Here is a 10,576-nt window from a genome sequence, read left to right on the forward strand (position 1 = left end):
GGAGGGAGGAAGAGAAGGAGGGTTGGACAACAACAAAGCAGCAAGCGAGACTCAATACAGGACGACAATTGAGACAAGCCAGTCAGCAAGCCCAGCCAGCTCAAGTCCAGCAAAGCTTATGGGGTGTCTCTTTTTTTTTTTCTTTTTTTCTTTTGTTTTCTTCGGCTTTTCGGTGGCCTAGCTTGTGTATCTTTCCTTGGCGTTGTCTCTTCTTTTGGGGGCATGAAGTTGAGGTGACTTGTTGGAGAGTGGCACAGCCAGAGAGGGAGGGGGGGAGGCAAGGAGATGGCTCTCAGAGAGTAGCATGCATTAGCATAGAGGGGCAAGGCGGCAAGATAGACTCATACATGGGAGCCTCTACGCTGGCTCATTGGCCGTTGGATATTGCTGAGAAACAGGCTACTTTGCGTTACTCCCTCTTCTTTTCTTTTCCCTTTCCTGTGTATGCTGTTCTTAGCAGCTTTGGGTTTCAGATTTTGTTAGGCCATAAGGCACATGGGAATAAGCAAGGCCAAGACCGAGGAAGGAAACCGAGAAAAAGGAAAGGTATCAATGAGGATATGGGCCTTTCTGGTTTCACGGAATCTAGCCGAACGGGATGAGGAGTGAGTATTCTTTTTTTTGTTCTTTCTCCTGATTGTATGTCTCTTCACTGCCTCTCAGCACGCACTGACCCCCTCTTCCTTCTCTACCACAACAACGTCTTCCACGCAAAAGAAACAAAGCTCTGTGCTTCGTCTTGTTCTCGTTTCCCGTGGGATGTCCGAAAGCAGTATGCTTACTTGTTTCTGGTACCGTATGGCAGAAGGACATCTCCGAGATGGAGGTAGGCGGACGAGCGAGTGAAAGAGGAAAGAAACCAGGGACATGCTTTTATCGTGGCCGCCTAGCTCTGCTATTATACGGGGGTGACGGGACCAGGAGGAAAAGAAGATGATGACTACACATAACCTGGCAGTGGGTTGGCCAGCCTGTTCGTTTTGTTTACCGTCTTGATATTTCCAAGTTCCCATGTCGATATTGGATCTTCGGGGTCTTTTTTTTTTCTCGCTCTGCCCTGCCTCTCTCCGCCTCTCTCCGCCTCTTATTCTTCGTTCTATATTGTTCCTGCATCCATCAAAAGTCCCAAGCATGACATGTCCAGGCCAAAGCCAGAAGAGCCAGCCCGGCAGTAATGCAATAGCATGTGCGGTGCTATCATATCAAGCCCCGTTCTTGCGCTTGGTTTTGCTTGGGCCTAGACAGAAAAGCCTGGGCGGAGCCGGGGCTTGTTTCAGAACTTTAGAGTTAGGCCAGGACGATTGTTGTTTATCTCTTTCTGTGAGTCCGTGCGCTTGAGGGTTTGTGCGGTTTATTTCGTGAGTATTTGGATGTGATTTTGTCGGCATTTTTCGGTATTTTCAAGTTTTGATGAGTTCTTCCACGTATTTGCAGTCTTTTTTATTTATTTATTATTTCATTTTATTGCCCCGTTCTAGCGATGCCAGAATTGCACTTACACGAAATTATGCATGCATGCAGTTTGCAGTTTAGTGCATAATTGCTTTCCTGCATAAATATGCACAAAGGGACTTCCATTGTTATCTCTTGCTATCCCAGCCAATCGTGGCCTGCCAAAGCATCATCTTTTATATGGGCGCTTGTTTAGAGCTGGCCTCGAAAAATAAAAAATAAAATATTAATAAAAAGCGCAGCAGCGGATGGGAACAAGGCGTCTGCATTTTTTTCTCATTGGCTCTCTCGGCTTGCCTCAACTTCGTCCTGCACTTGGCAACTTTGACAACTTAGCCTAACCTGCCACTTCTGAACGTGCCACCACATCAAGATGAAGAAAGAGGCGGCCTAGGTCTAGCCAATGCATCATGCTCATTATGTGCCGTGCTAACACAATAAGGGAAGCCCCAATATACCTGTCTCTTGTCTGTCTGCTGCTGTCTTTCAATCTTAAGACTTTCTCGTCGCCCTCTTTCTCCTAGGTTCGGCTAGCTGCAGCTTGCTTCGTTACAAAATATCAGCACCGAGTCTAGGGAAGATGGACGATGGATAGTGAGAGGCTCTTGACATCAACTGAACTGCATGCCATGCCAGCAGCAGTCCTCCCCCCCCCCCCCCCCCTTGCCCCGCTCACTTCCTCCATCGCCCACCATGGTTCTTGCTCTGTCTTGTGCTCAAGGTCTTGTCTCCTTTTCTGGGCCTCTTTCTTGTAGGCGCCGTCGTTGAGCTGTCCCTCTTACGCCTTTCGAGCCAGCCAAGCCCCTCTCAAGCTACCCAGTCCTTCAGCTGGTCCTATCTTTCGTCTTGCGTTGTCTTGTATCCATCCCCTCTTTGTTTCAGATATATCTGCTTTTCCTTTTTGCGACAAAGTCCGCTGCATCAGAAACCCAATTTCTGTTGTGTTTCTTCCTGCTCTGGCAGGTAGGTAGCCGCTTGGTCGGTTGTCGGGCTGTTGTTCTTGATGCCTCCCCCCTCTTTCGTGCTGCATCCTGCGTCCTTCTTTCTTGGCCTTCTCGCAGAGATCTATTCTTAGAGAAGATGTTCCCTGCTGTTCTCATTTGGTTCATGCTCTTTTTGTTTCGTTCCCTCCCACCAATTGTTGCTAATGACGACGGTCGTAGAGATATGCCCCCCCCCCCCCCCCCCCCTCCTTTGCAATACCAAATTCTCCGAGACGAGCCATAGGAAAACGAGAAGACATCAGGAAACAGAGGTCTTCTGGAAGCCCGGCGGTTAGCAATGTTGCTATAGCCCGTACTCACTCACCCACCCACCCACCCGCAAGATGCCAAAGCTGGAGCATAGCATAGCAGTAGCTGGTCTTTCCCCTCCCCCCCATGCACACGCACACGCACACATATACATACATTCTCTCTCTCTGGGCCCAACTACCAAAGGTTCTAGCCAGGCCTGTTTAACCTCAACGCGGCCGATCAAACGGATGCTAGGAAACAATACTAGCGAGCAAGCAATATGGATGGAGAGAAAAGAGAAGGAAACACCGAGGTAGGCCAGGCTGTAGTGAAGAAGCAAGGCTGTAAGCTGGACTCACGACTCAGCTCCCCGTGAATGGCCTCCTCCACTCACTCACACTAACTTGTCCTTCTTCACTTCGCCTCACTTGTCAACTTTTAGCCGGCCTATTTCCTTATTGCAACCCCCCTTCATCCCACTCTCTGTCTGTCTGTATGTTTATATGCATGCCTGCCTCCCTGTCTGCAAAAAGTCGTACGATTTCATGTTTCCTTTTATAGCTGCACTCTTGCTGGCTTTTCTTTTTTCTTCTTCTTCTCTCTTGCTTCCTTTTTTTTTTCCTTGCCTTATCCTTTCCCCTCGTCTCCGGATTTTGTCCGTCGTCTTTGCTTTTTCTGCTCCTAAGCCACGGGGCCGCTGTTTCATAATCGACCAGGAACCTGTCGCAATGAAAGATATAAACGTGAAGTAAAAAGGACATTACACTAACACCACCAGGGTTACTCTGAACACCAAGTTTAACCTCAGTGTGGTGCTGTCCTCCTTGTTTTCTCTTCTCTCTCTTCTGTTCTCTGATCTGCTCAGCCAGTCGCAGCGCAGACAACAACCATTCGAATATCAGGAAAGGAGACAGTAGAAACGCCCAAGTAAAATAAAAAGAGAACAGCAAGAATGTTTGATGTTGTACCCATCTTGTTACATGTGCAAGATGTACCAGATCACCAGGTGGAACACACGCAGAAAGCTCAGAAACAACGCGAGCTGTTGTTTGTTCTCTCTCCCTCTCTCTCTCCTTGTATTATTCATCTCCTCCTCCGCTCTTGTTTTCCGGTTCCAAGGGGGGCCCAGAGTTTTGTTTGTGCTGTTTCAAAGAGAACATGAAGTCTTTCTTAGTTCGGTTGGGCCAGGTACCACTACCACTCAACCACCAGCCAGCCTACGCCGTACTCCACTGCTAGTAATTTCAACCAGAACCAGGAAGAGACAATAACAGAACCTTTCTCCTTTTTCCATTCTTGTTCTTTTCCCCTCGGATATCATGAAATATCCCCTGTCCCCTGCCCCATGCCCTCTCTCTCAACAAGATATGCCTATGCCTGTATACATACGTACCTTGCTAGGGCGCATGATGACGGCAAAGGGTCTGAGGCCTTGGGAAGCGAAGTTGGCACATGAAGCAGTGGGCGAAGTTTAAACTCGTTGTTTGCCAGAAAAATAAAAATAAAAAAGCTTTCGGTTTTTTTGAAGTCCGATGAAACCGTGGACAAGAAGTAGGGCAAAGCGGACAGTCTGGCTCTCAGTGACATGCCATCGTGTACAGCCGCTTGTGAGGGGTTGTACAGTACTCACCTGCTTAGAAAGCAATCAGCAATTACGCACAGATAGCGTCCAAGCCAAAGTCGGGATACGGGATGAAGACCAAACGCGAAAAGGAAGGCCCAGCTATTATCTACTACATAGGTATCTTGATCTCCGCAGCCAAGGTCTGAGGTCCGTCTGTGTAAGGCTTGTGATGATTGATAATGAGGTACACGAGCCCCCTTCTAAGCCGCTCCCGAGAAAAATGGAAAAAAATTAAATTAAAAAAAAAAAAAAAAAAAAAAAAAAAAAAAAGAGCATGACTGTGCTTGGCTCTAGGGAAACAAGGATTACACGACAATAGAGGAAAAATCATCATCAAAGATTGGATGGAACAGAGCTAGAGGAACCGAAGTTCAAGAGAGGAGAAGACCTGTGATATGTGCATGTTTGTGAAGCGAAGTACATTGGTACATGTATACATGCACATGTTACTTGCATGCAGGATTAGGACTAAGTTAGTGCTCTCTCCCTTCCCCCAAGACAACAAACAGCTAGGCGTAGGCGATAGTCCAACTAACATGCAGGAACGGAGATTAAGCCACCACGAAAAGAGTAACTTAAGTCAGCCAAACCAGTCTTTGTACTTAGAATAAAGGAATATGATGCTGTAGAAAGGGACTAGAAAAAAAAACAAGGCCGCTTCCCCTCGGGCCTGATAACCGGAGGAACGAGTCCGGGCTAGACTAGGCCGAGCTAAAGCACCTAGGTAAATCTAAAAAAGAACAAAAAACACAGAACCAAACGAAACAAAAGGAAAGAGAAAAAAGAAAAAAGTAAAAAAGGAGAGAAACTAAAAGGAAAAACAACCTGGAGTAGTGCAGACCACAGTTGAAAAAAAAAAAAGGAGATAGTGGTTTCTGTTAGGGTTAGGCGTGACCCACATTCTGAAACATGCATTTAAAAGGGTTATGACCACCAAAGTGAGACAGAGAGCCGCAAGGTCTTGGCCCAGTGCGCTGTAAAATGCTTGAGACAAAGCCCAAGCAAGAGAACCCGCCTGCCGTTCCCTCTGCACAGGCTCACTAGATCATGAGGAGCCGCATTCTAAGAGCTTTGATGCAGGGCACGGGTGCCCGATTTTATGATGACCATCGAACAAACGGCAAATCACTATAACGAAGGAGAATAAGACGAGCAAGAGGTTGAAAGGGCCTAAAAGCCCAGCAGCTAGCTGTCTACGCCCGGGAGGCATATGCGCTTGGTTGCTGGCTTAGTCGTCCGCAAGAAAGAGGCACAGTCAAAGGGCAGACGCGAGTGGGCAAGTGAGTCAGGTCATCCAGATCAGTGTTAGACAAGATCGTGAGCGAGATTAGAGTAGCCTAGACAGCGAGAGTAGCTAGGGGACCAAGAGGTACAGAAAATGAACCGGATACAGGAATACAAAGGTACTTGGTGCTTGCTTCCCATGGCTGTCTTTTGTCCAAAACTTCGACACTTGGAGTGTAACCCAGCTGGCCCAGGTTCTTTTACTGCATCTCTGCAAGCTCATTTGCGACTGTTCTATATGTACGTCCTCGTTTACTGTCTTCCCGGCTCGTTGCAGGGCCAGCCATTGTAGGGCCAGCTTCACCTCAAAAGAGTCGGGGAGAGACACCCCAGAGCCCCAGAGGACGAAAAAGAAATACAGGGCAAGGGCTGCACAAGCTATCGGCCGGTTCCCAAACAAGTATGGGTAGGCAGGCAGGCCCTTACGGTCTGGTGGCCTGGCCGGGCCCTGGGCTGAGGGCTTTTTTTTTTATGTATTTCTTTTTTTACATTTTCTTTTACATTATTTTTTCATTTCTCTATTTTTTTTTTTGTATTTCTCGTTTCGTTGCAGGATGAGTAAAGGGAGCTAATTCTCTATGCAGAAGGTAAAGGGAAGAGAGAAGCTAGTCAGCGAGATTGGCTACACAGAAAAAGAACAGGAAACCCGTACAATGCAATCCACGGGAACAGGAGGCCAGAAAAGTTGGGTTGCTATCCTCCCCTGCTTGAGAGCGAAGCCCCCCCGCCATCAGACCTGATAGTTGCAATGTACTCAGGACTTGCACCTCACCTGTACTGTGCCTGTACCTGCACTTGACCTTGTTCTATCCTGTGCCTGTGTTAAATGTAAAGATACGCCCCCTTTTTTTTTTTTTTTTTTTTTCTTTCTTTTCTGCTCATTCCTGCATTCACACGCCCCTCCCCCGTCCCCCATCCCCCCCTTCCAAAATCCTTTGGCCAGCCGATGTGTTTATGGGACAGAGCAAACAAGGAAGCTTCTTGCTCTGGCTTTTTGGGAATGGAAAGCGACGATTTGCTTGGCCAACTTGCGAAGGAGAATAAGGGAAGGAAAGGAAAGGAATAAAAAAAAGAAAGACAAGTAGATACATGCAAGCGTGCAACCCAATCAACCAACTGCCTGAAAAAAAAAGACAGAAAGAAGCCTAGGGCCAAACAAGAGAAAAGGCACGAATCGCGCTTTTCTTCCTCTTTCCTTTCTGCCTCGACTTCTTGCTCCCCAAACCACCGCATAGCTTGTCTTTTTTGCCCTTATTTCTTCTTTTAGCTGTACTTATCCTTCTCTTTCCGTCTTTTGTTCTCTCCCTGCCTCACCCACGCTCTTTCCTCCCCTCCTTCCCTCTTTCTCTTTCCCTTGCTCCCTTCCTCCCCCCCCCTTCCCTCCCATTTTTTAGCTCTTGCCCAAATTCAAAGTCCCCGTGCGCTCGCTGGCGGCCCACACCCCGGCTCGCTCCCATTTGCTTCCCACTGCCTTCCTATTCTTCCCAAGTTCCTTCCATAGACGCCTGCTTGCCAAAATTCTTCCATTAAACCCCCGTGAGCCCCTTCTCTCGCCCACCTCTGATTTTCTCTCCCAGTTCTCCCTTCTCATTTCCTTTCCTTTCTTTCACTCTCCTGTTCCTATTCTTCCCTATGTGTGTTTATTGGAAGTCGGTCAGTTAGTAAAGTTGCCTGGGCTTTGTTTTTATTCTTATTCTTTTCTTCCTTCCCATTTTCTTCCACTTCTTTGTTTTATACCAAGGCTTCCCCCCCCTCCTCAATCTTTTGCTGCGATATATCGTCGCTGCGTCAGGCTCACCTTTTCTCCCTCCTTCCATCCTCTCTTAGAGTCCCTCTGCCATACTCTTAGGCTAGGGCCATATTCAGAAGCTTCGTCCTTCTCCTTCATTTAGCGGCTGCTTCTATCTGCTATTCACATACGTTCTTTTATTTACGCATCAAGTCTTTTTTTTTTCTTCATTTATTGTCTTCATTTATTCCCATTTATTCATTTTTTCTTCTCTTTCTATTGGACGTTGAACGACTTGTTGTCTCTTTTACGGCTTTGCTATTTTCCTTCCCCGTCACCAACCATCCGAATATTCTCAAGACAGCCTGCGTTCTGCAACTCGCCTTGCAACAAAGAAAAGAAGAAAAAGAATAAAAAAAACTCTTACTCTTCCGGGCTGGACTCGAAAAGACACAAACCATCAAGATACGTGTAGTCAAACACCGAGACTGTGACTTGGACTACAGCACGTTATCGCTTAATAGCTCTTTGCTTCTATCTTTCCTTTGGCCAAAAAGCGCGCAGATACACACGCCTCTACATTGAAACTTGTCGGCATTACAATCACTACACTACTACCTCGCACACTCTGCAACTTTGTCTGAAAGGCAGGCCTTCACAACATATATTTGTTACTTGCAACTCTCGTCTCTTAGCTGAGCGATTTTCCTTTCGTCACGTGTCCGTGAGTCGTCGTGTATTTGATATCGACAAGACCACCGGTACCATCTTTTTTAATTATTCTCTCTTCACAACTACATAATACTTCATCATGTATTCTCAAAACGGCACCATGGTCGTGCCGCAGAAGCCTGAAACCTTTATGCTTAGCCAGGAAGCCCAGCAAGCCCTTCCTGCTGATGCACAAGTCGCTCTACAGCAGGTCGACAACTGTACGTGTTGCATACATGCAAATTTGAATTCCTAATATCTAACCCAGCGTCCAAACTAACACCATCGTCTTCTCCACAGTAAAATACTTCCTGATTTCAGCGCCTGTTGACTGGCAGCCCGACCAATACATCCGCAGATTTCTTTTGCCCACTGGCGAGTATGTTTCCTGCGTGCTTTGGAATACTCTGTTCCACATTACTGGCACGGATATTGTGCGATGCCTGTCCTTCCGCTTCCAGGCCTTTGGTCGCCCCGTGAAGAACAGCAAAAAGTTCGAAGAAGGAATTTTCTCCGACCTTCGTAACCTCAAGTCTGGCACTGATGCCTCGCTTGAAGAGCCCAAGAGCCCGTTCTTGGACTTTCTGTACAAGAACAACTGCATCCGGACCCAAAAGAAGCAAAAAGTGTTTTACTGGTACTCTGTACCGCATGACAGACTCTTCCTTGATGCACTGGAACGTGACCTCAAGCGTGAAAAGATGGGCCAGGAGGCTACTACCCTTGCCGTGGCCGAACCCGCCTTGTCGTTCCAGTACGATTCTTCACAGTCGCTCTACGAGCAATTGACAAAGGCTCAGCAAATGAACTCTTCGTCATTTGGCGCGCAGCAGGTCTCCCAGGCCCAGGCAGCTGCTTACCAGCAGAGCGCTTCTGCCTCTTACTCTCAACCGCAAAGCACCTCTCCTGTTATGCGCTCTGTGGACTCTATGCCTCCCCCCCAGTTAATGGCTCAGAATGTTGCTCCCATTGTGGACCCTACCATGGATCCCATGGGCACGTACGGCGCTATGGCTATGGCTTCGACCATGCCTCAGCAGTCTTCTGCTGTGAAGCGCGAGGCTGATTACGGCCGAGTCCAATACAACACTAACGGAGTTCCTATCACCCAGACTCACCAGCGCCACGCCTCGATGCCTGCGTACGCTCTCGAGTACTCCCCTGCGCCTTCTTTCGTTTCTTCTGCTTATGACGATTATGGCAACCGAGGACTGAGCTTTGAGCCCATCACCCCTCCTCAGCAGGCTATGGGAATGGGTACCGAGCCTGCCTACATTGCCAATGAGGAAACTGGCCTGTACACCGCTATTCCTGACCACATGGCTAATGTCAACGCCATGAATGGCATGCTGCAACTTCCTGCTTCCAACATTTCCAACCCCCAGTTCTCGCGTGCTTACGGCGCCAACAATGTGTATTCTGTCATTGAGGGATCGCCTACCTATAAGCAGCGTCGGAGACGGTCTTCCATACCCCCTCCGATGCAAGGAATGGCCCCTAGCAGCGCCCCTACATCTGCGGGCCACGGCCATGCTCACTCTGTCTCTCACAGCCATCGTCCCTCAGATCTCCGCCGGTCGGTATCTTTGTCAGTTGGCCCTGTGCTTGAGGATGATGAGAACGCCGACAACTCACCGCCCAGCCTATATGGAAACGTTTCCGTTACCAGCAATCCCCAGGGACAAACACAGAGCAAAGAGGCTGGTGACATGTCTCGCCATGGAACTCCTCTCCCTACTGTTGAGGGATCTCCTGCCATGAATGCCATTCCTCTTCAAGCTCATGAGTTCAGCTCGGCTGCTGATGATATGGCTGATGCCCGTAGCATGACGTCTGGTGTCGTACGTCGCGCACGATCTGCTACCGTCATGGAGCTTGGCCCTTACCCTCAGAAGTCTCACTCATGCCCCATTCCTACCTGTGGCCGCTTGTTCAAGCGTCTCGAACATCTGAAGAGACACGTGAGAACCCATACCCAAGAAAAGCCTTATGTCTGCCCTCATTGCAGCAAAGCCTTCTCTCGATCTGACAACCTTGCCCAACATCGTCGCACTCACGAGCGTCCTGATGGTGCTGAGGGCTCTGTTCATGACGAAGAGGAAGAGTTCTCTGGCGAGGACCAGATGGGATTTATCGATGAGGCCTCTCCTAACTCAGACAACGCCTACATTCCCGTATCCTTGAACTCCGCCATGACCTCTGGAACGCCGCAAGGGAATGGAAACTCTGTATCTGTTGCCCCACAAGCAATCGGTGGTTACAACTCAATGCAGTCCTTGACGATGCCTGTGGCCATGAGCGCGCCTACTGTCTAAGTTAGGCGTTCTGGTGTTGATAAGTGATGTACTTGCTCTTGCTCTCTTTGGATGTATATGACTACTCAGGTTGCCATTTATCACTCCAATCTTTTTTTTTTTTTTTTCCACTCTCTTCTTTTTGCTATATTTCTTTTTTAGTCTTATGCTTCGACAAGCATCTGAGTCATGATCTACACACATCACATGTATAAATTTAGTATTTATACTTTTCATCCCCCCCCCC

General features: G+C 48.2%; 1 protein-coding gene across 1 annotated transcript; it reads left to right on the top strand.

Moving 5' to 3' along the window:
• Window positions 1-8,135: 8,135 nt before the first annotated feature.
• HOO65_040412 (transcription factor Fst12) lies at window positions 8,136-10,350 on the top strand (the record flags this gene model as incomplete). The annotated part of the gene is made up of 2 exons (XM_071002646.1): window positions 8,136-8,256; window positions 8,357-10,350. The coding sequence occupies 2 exons, from the start codon at window positions 8,136-8,138 to the stop codon at window positions 10,348-10,350; spliced, it is 2,115 nt and encodes a 704-aa protein (XP_070859255.1).
• Between the last annotated feature and the right edge of the window lie 226 nt (window positions 10,351-10,576).

This window comes from Ceratocystis lukuohia (genome assembly GCF_044167205.1).
Source record: "Ceratocystis lukuohia strain C4212 chromosome Unknown Supercontig4_pilon, whole genome shotgun sequence".
Classification (NCBI taxonomy): Eukaryota; Fungi; Ascomycota; class Sordariomycetes; order Microascales; family Ceratocystidaceae; genus Ceratocystis; species Ceratocystis lukuohia.